Genomic DNA, 16,754 nt, shown 5'->3' on the forward strand with positions numbered 1-16,754 from the left:
TTGCGCAGCAAACTGGAAGTAAGGAAGAACACCCCAGAAACAAGAAGCACTGTTGACAGCGACAGTACCCAAAGATATAGCGCGCGTCAATTCGCGGCTTGTCCTACACCTCAACTATGCTCCCAGAGCCGTTTATCTGAATGTCCGGACCCCGTAGAGTATTTGTTACAGGTCCAAGTTGGACTTATTTTTGGAAATGTGGCGGAGAGTTTGAAGGATGCTTCACTCCCGCCACCGGTTGGCCCGGTATTGCACTACCTCCGGGATCGGCCTTGTCTTTAGCGCGTCTTTTCTATCCTGTCTTTCTATCCCATCTTGCAACTCTCCTTCTATCTGCACGTGGTAGTGATTGTGGCTCGGCTTGAGCCAGTGAGCAGGCCTGTGCACTTTCCTTTTCTTTCTTCCTGGCAACAACAGACAGACAGACAGACCGTTTATGTGATGTTTGGCTCCTTTTAACCTGGACACCCAACAAACCAGACAGTGTTTTGCACCTCGCAAGAGAATAACGCTCAACGATCCTGCGTGGTGAATTAAAGAAAAAGATGTGAATGTTCTGCGAAAGAAATAACTTCCGCCTCAAGCTCCGAACATATGTCAGACATACGGCTCGTGTTCAAAGAATAACCACAAAATAAGATAAGCATACAAATACCAGTTCGTCCATCCGCAGAAGCAAGAAACAGCAGTGTCGTGATATAGAAAGGCAAGTACGGGTTCAACCAAGGTTTTATGCTGTTGAATTTTCAAGGGACATAACGTAGAGCGGGGTAAGATCAAGGGGGCTAAGGGGACAAGCACAATCAATCTCGCATTGTGAAGGGAGCTATGATTTCATTTCTACCCCAGGTGGCGTTACTTGCCGAGCACCTAAATCACTTCATAATCGTTGAAGTTCCGGAACCTATGAGGTGATAATTATACTATCACCATTTCTATATAAGAATCACAATGGGGTCACTTCTGTTTGTTCTGCGGCAACGAGAATAGATACAAGACGGAAACGCACAAGACACAAGAGATGATTTTGAAAGGAACAAATAACTAAATACACCACCTTGAAACTTTGCTGTACACACTAAACTGAGAGGAGTAAAAAGGGAGTAAACTATCCTCTAGCGCACTATACTTTTATAAAAGGTAGTGCGCCAGAGAACAGCTTACTACCTTTTTTATTCCCGTATAAGCTTATTCCTGTTTAGAGTTAAGGTATCGGCGCTGCCAAGGATGACATGCCGTATTTCTTGCCATTCCTCCTGACGAATCGTGTAGAGTCCTGAATGGTTCTACCCTGTTTTTCGCAGACTGCAAGGAAAACTCCTTTAAAGCCGCTATTCCTCCTGGCACCCAACAAAGTAAAAGATCATCGTGTTATGTAATGTTGATTTCTGGGCAGTTGGGATGGAATCAATGGAAAGAAGAGGCAGTACGGGAAGAAAGAAGGATCCCACACGACACAATTGGAAGAGCGTCTGCTCTTTCTTTTTCTGTCTTCCTGCCTTTCTTTTCCGCTTCTTCCTTCAGTACTCAACTGCCATATAATCGCTGTGTTGCGCATGAATGAACCTCGCTTTAGCGTCCTCGTGACTTCAGGAATCCCAGTGACGACTTCCTCGTTGTCGAAACGTGCGTGTCGAAATTTGTCGTCCTTGGTTTCACGCTTAGCTGCCGCGTCTGGCAACATCCCAACGCCACCAGTTGGCCTCAAATAACCATCGATCTTACCAGCACTCCTACCACGCACCCGAGTTATATGATACATGCCTCGTGCTGCTCGAGCCTACTCCCTCAATCTACGCCATCTACGAGAGGTATCACCCAAGAACAGAAACTGCTTGCAGATCAGGGCGACCAGTCTTTAAAAGGGGCAACACGGGCCTGGCATTTCAAAGTGTTCGGAAGAAGCTCCTGCTGACAAGTTTGCCTGAGTTGCAACCTTGGCATCGTTCCTACGCCACGCCTTTCTTTGACGGGCTCTTTATACTTTGTGAAATTTTGACGGTGGCTCACACGTGTAAAAAACAGTTTCACTCTAGGAGAAGACACTGTCCGTGACGTCATCTGCATTCACGGCCCGTCGGCTGGCATGGTCTGACGTGGGACAATGCTACACCCAGCGCTTAACTCAGTAAATGCAACTGCCGTGCTTATCCGCCATCACGAATTATGAACAGTTGTGAGCGTGGGCCAGAGAAGCTGAGTGAATCGCCAGAAGTTAACTGATAATACAGGCAGGTACGAAAGCCATCTGGGCTTAAAAATGACTCGAAGGCATCAATCATGAAGCCTGAAAGGTCTTCCACATGAAACAGTTGCCTGCAACTGTGACCAAGTGATGAATTCGTTGAACTTGACGAACAAAATCTTAGCTGAAGCTACATACACTCAAAGAAGAACTCCTTTAGCGAGTATTTTTTTATCGAATACTGTATTTGCTCACGATCGACTGAAATCTCGATCGGTTAACAAGACTTGCGACACGAGGGTAGCCTCTATTAGACAACAGCGAAAATGTGAGGAACCGAACTTGTGATCTGCTTATATCACCTGTAACCGGTCGGGCCTGTTTGGTGTGCCAACCAAGTGTGTTGCTGCTGCTGATCGTGTGGTCGAAGGCTTCGACAGTTGGGTTTTTCTAGTGACCATAACCTAATGTATGTAGTACATCTGTGTTGAGATCTCGCAATACGCGGAGGAACTTCAAGCGGTCAGAACTACAACGCAACGGTTTCGTTCCCTGAAGGATGGAGGTGACTGAACTGTCTCCGGGAGTTTTTGATAAAACTGCCAACGGTTACATTTGTTATTGCTCACTAAGGTTTAATGCGGCCGACATTGTGCAGCATTAAGCGTGCGCTGCACTGAAGTTCGTGCTATAATGAATCGTTGCACCAGACTGAAGAGACCCATGTATGGTCACTTAGTGGCGCGCGGATGGTCGTCGTCGACATTTGTATTTGAGTTCGTGGCGTCCACGGCAGGGAGCTACCGGGTTTCATTTTTTAAACAAAACGCGACCTCCGAAGAGTTCCGTGCAATGTCTGCTGTTCTGCCTCATTCGGTGGAATGAACGGCAGAACTGGAAAGTGACTAAGTTAAACACAGCAGCGTGCGCTCGGCTTGTGCGAGTGTACACCACTACCGTATAGGCCTAAAAATATAGAGACGCCGTTCCTCTGGTGCTGAACCGGCGACCTTGGTATACGTTGCGTGGAAAGCTGCGCGAAACGATTTACGCGACAGCTACTGACTTCCCGTTCGCCGGTGTCAGTATTTATTCCCGCACTTCCCGATCATGGTGACAATAGTAAAAGCAGCGACACACACACGCGCGGCCCCTCTAGTATTGGCGACCTGCTGATTGTGCGAGATAAACAGCGCAGCGGCCGTTCGTTCTCGGCGCCTCCCGCGGCGCGTGCGAGTGCGCTCCGACCGCTCGAGACCGCGGCGTCAGCGGCCCTTCTCCGCTCGTCTCGCCGCCTGCCTGGAGAGAGGCGCGCGAGAGGAACTGCCGCCGCACATAAATATAGCGCAAGGTCAACGGATCCATTTCCACGGTCTTCGCGGCCGGCGGCGTCCCGTCGGTGGCGGACTTCCTCTTTGTTAACGCCAGAGAAAGAGCGACGCATTCCTACCATCGCCTTCTTTCTCTCCGCTTCCGATGCGCAAGTCTCGGCCACAAATAATGGGAGCATATCGCGCCCTCGTGACAGACCCGCCGATTTCCGTACCGCTGTTAAAACGAAGTCACGGTGTAGTTTGACATGGGATACTCAAGTGCACTTCCTTGAAAGCGTATAGCTAAAAACAAATTAATTTAAAGTAGGCTTCGTTATGGGCAAACGGTTTGTTCTGAACTGGCCCGCCGCGGTGGCTCAGTGGCTAGGGCGCTCGACTACTGATCCGGAGTTCCCGGGTTCGAACCCGACCGCGGCGGCTGCGTTTTTATGGAGGAAAAACGCTAAGGCGCCCGTGTGCTGTGCGATGTCAGTGCACGTTAAAGATCCCCAGGTGGTCGAAATTATTCCGGAGCCCTCCACTACGGCACCCCCTTCTCCCTTTCTTCTTTCACTCCCTCCTTTACCCTTCCCTTACGGGCGCGGTTCGGGTGTCCAACGATATATGAGACAGATACTGCGCCATTTCCTTTCCCCAAAACCAATTATTATTATTATTTGTTCTGAACTACGAACTCTCTTTCCTTTCGTTTCTTGGGTAGCGGGGTGAGCTAGTTGGAGGGTGTAAAAGTATGAACTATTAGAGAGTTGTCATTTTGCGAAATGGAAGAAGACTGGGGATAGAGGAGAGGGTGAGGGGGGATGGAATTTCACTAATACTATCATGTAGCAGGGAGAATAGGAAGAAGACGTCAAGCTGTTTCAACGGAAGGCCGAAGAGTTGTACACAAATATATACAGCAGCGAATGCAATCAAGACGTTAATGAGAGAGCCAGAAGCACACAACAATGGGACATCAAGCCAGTAATGAAAGAGGAAGTAAAGAAAGCCTTAGGAGCAATCCAAAGCAGAAAACAGCTGCCGAGGATCAAATAACAACAGATCTATTGAAGGTCGGCGGTGAGACTGTGCTAGAAAAACTGGCCACCGTGTATACGGCCATGCCTTATGGCCTCGAGCGCACCAGAAGCTTTGAAGAACGCTAAGATCATCTTAAACCATAAGAAAGGGGACGTCAAGAACTTGAAAAATTACAGACCGATCAGCTTCTTCCGATCTTCTCTCTCTTTTCTTTCCTCAGATGCTGCTTGCAACAACGGGAACCTTTGTAAACGCTTCCCCTGGTAGTCATTGGCTATGGGAACAGTTTCACTGGAATTAGCCATTGGCATTAGTTTCAATGTGTATTTGTATGTGTGTAACGATAAGTAAGACTCCCAACACCGACGTCTCGGCTCTACTACATATATGTGCAAACAAGGAAATACAGCTGTCCTTCCTGGTCGAGCCACGACTCTGCGGAATGCAGCCCAGAAGCTTGACAAAACCCCATGAGGCTGGTTACTGCCGCCGGGTATCATGCAGTTCCTGAAAATATGACACTTCTAACTAGCCGAGGAGAAACAGCATAAGGGTAGCTTGTTCCGGTTTCTGGTGTGAGAAGCAGGCATTCCGCCGCCCTTTCGAACCTCGCTATCAAACGTGTTCATGTGGTCTCGATGTAAATGGGTGTGGATTATCGTGTAGATAAAAACGTCTTGCACATGCTTTCCTTTTTTGTTTTGTTCTATTATTGACAGCTGTTTTAGTTATTCAACTGCTAAATTGACCTCCTAACCGCCCCCGTCTGCGAGGCTGCATTAAGAAAATTAAGAAGGCTCATTCTTACTTCGTGAAAATACGTTTACCTCGACGACTGCTTGGGCCATTTTGTGAAGTTGTTGTTGTTGCCTCAAAACCGGCGACAACAACGACAACAACGTAATGAAGAAGTTGTTGTTGTTGCCTCTTCTTCCTTCATTCCTTCGTACACAGCGGAAATGGCGTTCTCAGCCAGAAGCCAAACCTGAGCCGCGTTGTTCGTCTTCATTTTCTTCTCGTGCAGCCGCGTGCTCGTATTCACCCCGGCCGCCGCCGCTCGGCAGCGCTCATGTTCTCCGCTGCCGTTCCATCCCAGAAGCGCTGCAGACACGGAACGCCCGGTGAGTCAGCTCCTGCCATACGCCTTTGTCACCGACTGCTTCCGCCTTCCGCCGTTGCTTGCGGTGTCAGGCTGCGTCTGTTCTTTGCCCTTAGTCTCCAGTAGCTTTCCACCTGCTAGAGCAAAACGTGAGTCTGTTACTGCGGGCTTTTGCACTCCAAGTCCTGTTATAAACGCTCCAAGAATACAAGCGACAACCCCAAACGAGGCGGTGACAGAAGCCGACGTACCAAGGCACAGGCACATGAGCTGACAATGTGCAAACAACGCCTGCCCGTGACCTTGGCGTGTCTTCGTTTCGTCTCCCGCTGTTGCTTGTATATCTTCGGGCAATGAGGAGATCATAGCTTAGGAATAAGGAATTATGACTGAACGCTAGTTCGATACAAGCCGGGAATATTTAACAATGTGCCTGATTGTCGACCCAGAAATTCCCTCTGGCTTGGTTCCACCGATGAAAGCTCTGAGTTTGTAAACAACACACTGTGCCCACACTGGTGGGCCTAATCGGATAGGAATCGCTTTTTCTTCGAAAGCACCATCTGCACAATCTTCAATGATAGGATATGAAAAAAGAAAATTGGTTTTTGAGGAAAGGAAATGGCGCAAAAACTGTTTCACGTATCTCGATCGACACTCGAAAAGCAAGGTAAGGAAAAAGTAAAGGAGGGAGTGATAGAAGAAAGGAAGAGGTGCCGTAGTGGAGGGCTCCGGAATAATTTCTACCATCTGGATAATAATAATAATAATAATTGGTTTTTGGTGGAATGGAAATGGCGCAGTATCTGTCTCATATATCGTTGGACACCTGAACCGCGCCGTAAGGGAAGGGATAAAGGAGGGAGTGAAAGAAGATAGGAACGAATATGTCCGTAGTGGAGGGCTCCGGAATAATTTCGACCACCTGGGGATCTTTAACGTGCACTGACATCGCACAGCACACGGGCGCCTTAGCGTTTTTCCTCCATAAAAACGCAGCCGCCGCGGTCGGGTTCGAACCCGGGAACTCCGGATCAGTAGTCGAGCGCCCTAACCACTGAGCCACCGCGGCGGGAATCTCGGTCTGGTTTTCTTCGGGAGGAAAGTAAATGACGTATATCTGTCTCACATCTCGGCGGACACCTGAACCGAGCCGTAAGGGACGGGATAAAGGAGGGACTGAGAGAAGAAAGGAAGAAAGAGTGGCGTAGTGGAGGGCTCCGGACAATATTTCGACCTTCTGGGTATCTTTAACGTGCACTGACATCGCACAGCACATGGGCGCCTTTGCGTTTCGCCTCCATCGAAACGCTGCCGCCGCGTTCGGGTTTGAACCTGGAAGGGTCACATTCGGCACTTGGAAAAGGGAGAGGCGTTAAGAGGGACTGCTGAATAAAACCGGTTACAATGGAGGAAAGGCGCGGTGTCTGTCTTAAAAAGGACAGGACAAAATCTGAGAGGAGGAAGAGGGCAAGAGGCACCGTAGTGGAGCCTTCCGCTGCCGGTTACTCTCTATCTCTTCACCCGCCGCTGTGGCTTAGTGGTTAGGGCACTCGGCTGCTGAGCCAGAGAACCCGTGCTCGAACCCGACCGCGGCGGCTCCGTTTCGACGGAGACGAAATGCTAAAGGCGCCCATGGGCTGCGCGTTGTCGTCTACTACGTCACCTATTTTCCTTTTTCTTCTTTCATTCCCACTTTCGTCCCTCCACTCACTACATGGTTGAGGTGTCCATAGAGATATGCGACAGTTACTGCGCCTTTCCTTTCCTCACAGGCCATTTTCACTAATAATAATAGGTTTTGGCGGAAAGGAAATGGCGCAGTATCTGTCTCATATATCTTTGGACACCTGAACCGCGCCGTAAGGGAAGGGATAAAGGAGGGAGTGAAAGAAGAAAGGAAGAAGAGGTGCCGTAGTGGAGGGCTCCGGAATAATTTCGATTACCTGGGGATCTTTAACGTGCACTGACATCGCACAGCACACGGGCGCCTTAGCGTTTTTCCTCCATAAAAACGCAGCCGCCGCGGTCGGGTTCGAGCCCGGGAACTCCGGATCAGTAGTCGAGCGCCCTAACCACTGAGCCACCGCGGCGGGGCCATCGGTTTTAAGGAAAGGAAAGACTCAGTAAAAAATTTTAGTAGTAAGTAAGTGGTTGTTATTAAATCAATAATAAAAAGGAACGAAACGATTTTTGCTAGCCCCAGCATCTGCCATCGATACTGAAGCAGTTGAGTTGGGGCAGCAGAAATAAAGGATAGCAGGCAGTATGGAGAAATGAAATGAAAGAGGTGAGGGAACAGGAAGAGAGGATAGGGAGAGATGGAATATACACAACCAATTTACACAATAATAAATGTGCCCAGGTTGTGCGCGTGATTAGTTCATGATGGAACAGAAAAGATTAGAAAAATTGGTTTTGGGGAAATGAAAGGCGCAGTAACTGTCTACTGAGCCGGAGTACCTGGGTTCGAACCCGACCGCGGCGGCTATGTTTAGATGGAGGCCAAACGCCAAGGCGCCCATGTGCTGTACATACGATGTCAGTGCACGTTAAAGATGACAAGGTGGTCAAAATTACTCCGGAGCCCTCCACTGCGGAACCTGTTTCTTACTTTCTTCTTTCACTCCCTACTCTACACCTTCTCTTACAGCCCGGTTCGTCTGTGCACGGATATATGTGACGATACTGCGCCATTTCCTTTTCTCAAAACCAAAACCAAAGCTTTCTGACTTTTAGGTCGACTCCTCAACCGCGCTGGAGAGAAAGGTGAGAGGTGCCGTAATTTAAGGGCGCCAGAATGATTTCGACCACCTGGGGACCTTTAACATGCACTAACACAGCACAGCACACGGCCGCCTTCTGCGTTTCGCCTCCATCGAAACGCGGTCGCCACGGCCAGGTCCGAACCAGTGTACTCAGGCTCAGTAGCCCAGCGCTCTAACCACTGAACTTCCGAGGCGGGTGCGCCGCGAGAGAAATGATGGAGGGGGTGCTAAGAATAGAGAGAATAAGCTCCGTAGTGGAGAGCTCCGGATTAATTTCGACTCCTGGGGTTCTTTAACGTACCCTGACATCGCGCGTCAAACCGGCGTCTTTTACATTTAAAACACGGCTGTCACTGCCAAGATTTTGTCCCGCGTCCTCGTGCAGACTAGCAGAGCGCCGTAGAAGGCGCTGAGTTTGGAATGCGCATGTGCCTATAGCGCTGACACAGAACCAGCCACGAAAAACCGCAGGGTTAAACTTAGTGTTTGAAAAGGCCCCTCGTAACGATGACTACGAAAATTTAGCCACATACTTCAGTTTACATTAGGCTGTTATACATATCATCCTTTAATAACTTTTGAATAGTGCATGGGCGATGTCTTCCTCTAGTGTCATTGTTGCCTGTTGGCAGCATGCAGAGCGTATGCTGTACGCAGAAAGTATGGTGAGAGTCTCGAAAAAGATAAAATGCGTCGGCTGTCACCACAGCTCCTCTGCTATCCACGACAAGCAGCCGGGATTTTTTTTTTTTTACTCAACCACACGCGTCTCAAAATTTCCTTCAGAACAAACCGTGGTGTTGATGTCGGCCCGATTTAATTATAGCAATCGTGGTTTGAAATTTTACAAACCGACTGCAGAAGACATGTAATTCCTCAAGCCCAAAACAAAACTCACACAAGGGCCGACTTATAACAAAATTTGTAAGGCTTAACACGTGAGCAAAATGTTGCGCAGAGCAAGGGTTCCACCACTAAGCTTATTTTGCTCGCAACTTCAGCACGTATATTTCTACTAACGATACGCTATCACGTGACGTTAATTCTGGCAATGCAGCCACTAAGTGAGAAATGGATTTCGATACATAGCATTTATTTTGAAAGGGCAACTGAGGTTAACCTCGCAAAGCAAATGCAGCTTTCGCAAGTTTTCTAGCAACTCATGTGCCTGAATCATATGGCAGTCCGAGCCTTGAAAATCGACGCATATTGTTAAACAATAGTGCAAAGTGCCTATTACGACGGTGACTTCAACGCAGCAGCGCTTCAGCGCAGTGCGATATTATAAAAAAAACATCCCTACTCCTGAAACAACAACGAATATGTAGCATTCGTCTTATCGCACCTTTCTTTCATCCAGCAAGCAGCTTCTACCGACCCCTTCCTTCCCTTCCTCCTAGGGGTCATCATCGCAAGGTCAAGAAAGTGTGTCACTAAAGAGTTTCGCTAAAAAACTTTTCGCGTCACCCCCCCCCCCCCCCCCCCTCGAAGACAATCACACTCGAAATAGGCCACAAAACATAATACACACGTTGTTTGAGGTTTGAATGGCAATTCTATTACACCTCTAGCGTACGTGAAACTATAGGTTTTGATCGCAATCTTCAGAACCAGATTGAGCCTGGGCCTGTATAAAAGTTTCACGGCTGATGTCACCTCGTTGTTGTGCGAAACGCACGAAAACAGTCCTGGAAGTTCAATAACACTGGTAAGAAGTACGCTTTCTCTTGTAGTAACTAGCTGACTCCAAGTCCCAGGGTCATTTCCGCGCCTATAGGCACCGCAGTAATTATTGCAATCATTGGGCAACACTCAGGTTCGTACAGGGATACACTTACAAGCTTGTTTTTATTTGTATGTGCGTTGCAGCTATAAGTAAATATGTGGGCAATGGCTGTGCGTGTAAGGAGATGCAAGGCTCTCTGGAAGCATTTTTGCCAACTCTTTCCTGTGTATTTGTCAACGCGGCCATTTGCGGTTGCATTGCGTCGGTGGTAATTTTATTGTGTATTTAAGAACAAGTGGCCCCATATACCGACATTAGACGACATGGAGAGTGCGCATAGGCCCATGGCCGTCAAATAAGCAGAAGCGAAAATCTCTGCTATATGATGACTGGCCGAAAACGGGGATTGTGTTGATACGGGCAGACCCTTCGTACTTGCAAACATGCCATCGCAATCCCCTTACGGAAGGGAAATCCTTATCGCCAGAAAAACGCCAGGAAGGTCTCTCCCGTGGTTCTTTTTGGTGCTCCAAGTGTATGGCAAAAGGGAACAGCTCAAACACAGGACTAAGAAGAGACGTAACTGATTCGAAATCTGCCCTTCAGAGGTTAGAGCGCGGATTTCCTACTGACGCCTTGTGTATAAGCTCTCTGCGCTTGGTGCAGAATCTGCACAGCAGAGGCTTTACTCTACATTTCCAATGGGTTCCCTCTCACATACGAGTCAACGGTAATGAGGTGGCAGGCAATCTCGCCCATAAAGCTTTCTCAAAGATTCCATAAAAAAAATTACCTCAAGATGGAAAAAGTCTCTCCAGGAAAACGGTGCTCGATCATTTCAGTACCCTGTGGAGTGCGTCCCACAAGCCATGTGTGACCAAGGGACTGAGAAGATCTCAGGCGACCCTTCTACATCGAATTCGCACGGCCTCTGCTCGCACTCCTTCCTGGATGCATAAGACGGGCATGGCAACGTCTCCGCTCTGTTCTTTATGTAGTGTGTGCGGGGATATCGAACATTATATTATGTACTGCCCAGAGTACAACGCGGAAAGGTATGTGATGTTCGGATGTCTTACTAATGAGTACCTTCTGCAATGAGAAAAGTGACCCGCCGCGGTGGCTCAGTGGTTAGGGCGCTCGACTACTGATCCGGAGTACCCGGGTTCGAACCCGACCGCGGCGGCTTCGTTTTTATGGAGGAAAAACGCTGAGGCGCCCGTGTGCTCTGCGATGTCAGTGCACGTTAAAGATCCCCAGGTGGTCGAAATTCTTCCGGAGCCCTCCACTACGGCACCTCTTCTTCCTTTCTTCTTTCACTCCCTCCTTTATCCCTTCCCTTACGGCGCGGTTCAGGTGTCCAACGATATATGAGACAGATACTGCGCCATTTCCTTTCCCCAAAAAACCAATTATTATTATTATTATTAATGAGAAAACACCTTATTGGGAGTCGGTGAGCCACGCCCGCGAGAAAGTAGCAGTCCAGCTACAAGCTCAACGTGTTACGTTCGTATCTGCCACGTAAATGACCCTTTTTGCGTGTCGTGCCTGGCTTGCGTGTTGTTACAGCTCAGAATCATCCTGGGAGTTAGAGGTCCGCCATGCTGGGCGAACTATGGCTGACCGCGTGGGCTTTGCTGGCCGCCGCTCTGTGGCCCCGGGACGCGGCCATCGTGGTACCGGACGGGAATAACGCCGAAGAGGACTCGGTTCTGGACGAGCTCGAAGACCTCCGCACCCGCTACAGCGCGGTGGAAATCTCCAGGGACAGCGAGTACGTTGTCGGTCGAGATCGCAGAGTTTCACTCTTTACCATGCAGGTCTTTCACCGCGGTGCCAAGTAGCTCTGGCATTGATCAAGCATGCAGTATAGTTCAGTATTCAGCACACGCCTTACCGCAACCGTGCACACGCTCTCAGCTGCACCTGCACGTGCCGTCTTTGCAAAAAGCAACCAGGCTGCATGCTTTGTGTCTCACCCGCATAGCGGAGCCTTTACGGCTTCCATAAAAATCAAAAGGTGTTATTGAAATGTTAGGACGAGGGTTCTTCTTATCTCAGTGTTCCACTGCACGACTGAGGAGGAAACCATGCATCCTGGTATACTGGTAAGGCGGTATCCTGGTAAGGCGGTATCGACATCACGCAGGTGGCACAGCAGCTGACACTAGAATATATACCTTGTTATCCTGACAAAATTTCCAGTTCCTGTAAATAACTAACGCCCCTGCCACACGGGCGCAAAAAATGGCATTACGCACCTAGTGCCTAAGTATTAATGCCATTCGCGTGGTGTTATATACCGGAGGAGGGTAATAGCATTCGTGCGAATGACAGCTGCAACCTAACGAGTTTCCACAACTCATTCAACCTGCATTCGATAAAGGAACAGTACTCTCGGGCCGAGCTCTTCCGCCATCTTGCATATGTCTTGCATATAAAGAAAGCCTCTATTAAGCAACAAAGAAGATAATCACATTATCTAGTTGCAATATGCGTCTATACAGGTAACGGCTTTTAGTACTATAGCAAAATTTTACTGCTATAAACAAAGGTTACCGAATGCTGTCGAAAAACAGCCTTCGAAGTTGACAAGAGACATGGCCAAATGAACGCTATTTTGGCGAAAAAAACCCTTTATTATTACATTTTTCTAACATAGACAACAATTTCAACAAGTGGTATGCGTTTGCCAAAATTATTATAAAATTTTTAGAGCATCATCATCATAAAGTGAAATGAGCTAGACCTCGGCATGCAGCACCGGCTTTGGAAATTATGACTTCAGGCACCTTCAGGCATTAGGTGCCTAATGTCATTTTTTGTGCTCGTGTGGCAGGGGTATAGGAACGCACCCAAGCAATCGTGTGTGACATTCTCGCAGTCTCCTTCAATTCCTTTTTGTCCCTACCCCACGAGCAGAATGCTGTTCAACGTTACATCCGGTCTAGGTTTCGTAAATTATGAAAGTGCAAGATCACCGACCCACTGTTCTTGAAGGCGCTGTGTTAAGTACCGACAGTGCCGGGTGCGAGGAATGATCATTGCTCTTTTCTGAGATCCTTGTGTGCCTTGAATTCTACTCGCGTTGTGCATCGCTGGCGTTGGCCCATTCGCATTGCGATCGTTTTACGCACGTTTGACGCCGAATTCGAAGGCCGTGTTTCGTCGTGGATTGACCCAGCTTGGAAGTATGTGTGGAGGGTTACATAACGCAGCCCAAGCGGCGCCAGAATAGTTATTTTTTTAATACATTCTGCGCAAGGCGGATAGCCTTCGTTCGGCGCGAACTTCGTGAGGCAAGCCGCGGGATCTGCTTATGATGAATTTGAAAATGCTACAGCAGCTGTGTATTCAGGTTTAATTTAGGGCCATGCATCGATCCTAATTCTTATCAACGTGATTGCACAATCTAAAGTGATGTTTGTCATGATCGATTTCGTAATTTACCATAAAATAAATGGCTTAAGATGCGAATAAATTCTTCAAGAGAATGTGAACAAAGTTTATGCTTGGTGCAGCACCTGGCATATGACATTTAACTAATCGCGGTGTAGTGTATTTGTTCTGCCTTAAAAAAAATTAGCTCTTTCACGCTTAAAGATACCAGCTCACAGCGCACGACACTGGCCAGGTACCTCGGAAGAACTGTTACGAGTAACATCATCGCCATCAGTGGGCGTCAGCCTGATGATGGTGATGTCACTTGTAACAGTTCTTCCGAGGTACCTGGCCAGTGTCGTGCGCTGTGAGCTGGTATCTTTAAGCGTGAAAGAGCCAATTCACTTGTAGCATCAACTAGCAGATATGCCAGCCACGCCGCCGCGGTGGCTCAGTGGTCATGGCGCTCGGCTGCTGACCCGAAAGACGCGAGTTCCATCTCGGCCGCGGCGGTGGAATTTTGATGGAGGCGAAATTCTAGAGTTCCGTGTGCTCTGCGATTTCAGTGCACGTTAAACCCCCGTGGTCGAAATTTCCGGACCCCTTAACTACGGCGTCCCTCGCAACCTGAGTCGCTTTCTGACTTTAAACCCCCATAAGCCATAAGCCATAAGCCATAAGCCATAAAGCGATTGCGGTTGAAGAAATTCACGTTTTTCAGCGGCGATTCCGCTCTTAATCACTGAGCGTATTTTTCACAGGCACAAATCAGCTCATTATTTTTACGAACAGAGAAATAGAATTTATTGTATCTTTCATTCCTTGTCAGACGTTGCAGTGAAGTCTCGGTGAAATTTTTTTCCCACTTAGGCACATCAAGAAAGACCTGTCACGTGTCTTGGATCTGGCACAGCACGGTGACCTGGATACTGAAGAAACGACATTCTATTTCATGAGGTGTGTAATCCATTTGCACTCTTTGCCCAGTGAGTACGCGATGATAGTGTATTTCTCGTCGCCTGTGAATAAGACGCGAGATGTACAAGATCCCGACATGCGTATGCAGTCTTAATGACGATGCAGAAAATGAGAGTTGGTCCCGACCTGTCATTTTCATTTTTCTTTCGCAATTACCACATGCTACCCTTTGTCATACTTTGGCTCAATTAACTCTGATCAGAATCTACGCGGTGTCAAGTAATACATGCCACCGAAGCAAAACCCAAGGCGGTAGGTAATCGTGAAATTCGTCGAAAGGTAGCCAACATGCTTGCCAACTCTAACCAAGGCTAGTTATGAGATTTCGGAGAACAGTGCTTTTGAATCTTCCCGCACTGGAGGCAACGCGAGCCGCGACGGAACAGCCTCGCTGAGTCTGTGGCGCCATCTGTTGCCAGGATGCACGACTACGACGACAACAATAACCTGGATGGCCTCGAGCTGATGAAGGCGTTCGACCACCTACTCGAGCACAACAACGAGACGTCCACGGAGAAGAAGTTAGTCGGTAAGTGCCAAGTAGCGTGCAGTCGGCACAGTTTCGTGCAGATGCAAGTTATTTTGACAACATCGTATGTTCACTGTGCAAAAGTTGTCGGCAGTTGTGGTAAGGGGTAGAACACAACAACGTTGGAGTGATCAGTGCCTGAATGACGCTCAGCGACACATAATAACGAGTAAAACTGCGTGTTCCATGGAATAGCAAGACTGACTTTCGGGGCCCCGTAGCTACGTGCCAGTGCTTTGAGCGCGATATAACTCGTAGGCTCCCTTACAAAAATTACTTATGAGCTTCAGTTGACGCCTTGTGGACCTCTGGTTGAATCAACTGGAAACCAATATGAACCCAATGTATGTAGAGCCTACTCAACATCTGCTAAACAAAATTTTGGTTGGTTACACTCAGCATAATATTTTCAGCTTTAACAGGTTTTTGCAGAGCATACAAATCGTAAATTTAGGCCCATAGGTGCAATAGCCGAAACATGGAAATGGACTCCTTTCAGAAGGTATTCGATTGGGCAAGTACTCCTCTGCATTCCATACTTCGGTAGATTGCGGGTACGATCTTACATAAATGACAAGTTACGCGAAAACCGAACATGTTGTGATAGTTATAAGCACTGTGGAACATGACAATGTTCAGTGCTAACACGTGGCATCATCTAACTGTTCATAATGAGCGGGTTTCTTCGATAGAGCGCTGGTAAGTATGCTTCCGTGCAGAAGTGCAAAATTCAGCAGTGAAGCACGCCTTCAAGAGTGATGTAATATGTTTTCATCTGCAATTCCGTACAAATTGTTTCGAGCTTCTTCGGAGCGCTCCAGCAGCTTTATTGCTGGGTAAAAGACAGTGAAAGGAAAAAAAATCGGAAAAGGAATAGTTTTTATTGGTCATGCTCAGGCTCAATGCGCTATCCTACACATGGGAGAAGGGAGAAATAGAGCCGAGAAAAAAGCAAACAAAGCGACTGCTGATTCTTGGATATTTCATACAATGACTCAGTGAAATAGCGACCACGGTGCTCGGTTAGAGAGATTTAGAATAGCGCGATCCTCGATTCGCTACCTCGAACCGATTCCGCGAGGTGCCAGCAGCGCATGCTCAGACAGTCCTGAGGGACGCACACGTGACCACGTTGCACCTGACAGTGCGCAGGCGCAGCTGGATCCTAGCGGAAGCGGACCACGATAGCAGATCGTGCTGTGAGCCCCGTGCTCCAAATTTTCCGCTGCAACAATTCTTGTTTTCTCGTTTGTTTTGTTTTATTTTGCAGAACGTCGCTATGTTCATCTGTCTGTCTACCTTGAGGTTGGCGGTTGTACTACCAGACTGGTGCAGTCGGGCCTACTTATGGCTTCTATTGTTGCTCGCTTAACCGCAGTGCGATTAATGCCTAATGAAACCTTTTTCTTACCAGGAGTAGGCGGAATATGAGGACGTCTCCATCGGCTCCGAAAACAGCCGCTTGATGCAAACGCAGCTTTATGCCGTGATTCTACCGTTCACCTTTAAGATAACTAACCGTATCTTACGTTTTCAGTGCCCGACAGTGAATAAACTGTACCCCATTCCGCCGCCGAGAGCCCTTCCTTTTATGCTTCAAACATTCTTATCATGCTGAAATCCTCCTCGGCGCTCTTCTATAGACCCGCCGCGGTGGCTCAGTGGTTAGGGCGCTCGGATACTGGTCCGGAGTTCCCGGGTTCGAGCCCGGCCGCGGCGGCTGCGTTTTTA

General features: G+C 48.2%; 1 protein-coding gene across 2 annotated transcripts in view; it reads left to right on the top strand.

The window, feature by feature from the left end:
- The window catches only part of LOC144098647 (longistatin-like), a 49,699-nt gene that overhangs the window by 31,194 nt on the left and 1,751 nt on the right, over positions 1-16,754 (top strand). For both annotated transcript variants that reach the window (XM_077631449.1, XM_077631448.1), the window contains exons 2-5: positions 5,564-5,660; positions 11,705-11,909; positions 14,387-14,473; positions 14,914-15,023. In XM_077631449.1, the coding sequence (XP_077487575.1) occupies positions 11,737-11,909; positions 14,387-14,473; positions 14,914-15,023 (370 nt within the window). In that variant the 5' untranslated portion in view covers positions 5,564-5,660; positions 11,705-11,736. The remainder of the gene's footprint in view (positions 1-5,563; positions 5,661-11,704; positions 11,910-14,386; positions 14,474-14,913; positions 15,024-16,754) is intronic.

This window comes from Amblyomma americanum, chromosome 7, assembly GCF_052857255.1.
Source record: "Amblyomma americanum isolate KBUSLIRL-KWMA chromosome 7, ASM5285725v1, whole genome shotgun sequence".
Classification (NCBI taxonomy): Eukaryota; Metazoa; Arthropoda; class Arachnida; order Ixodida; family Ixodidae; genus Amblyomma; species Amblyomma americanum.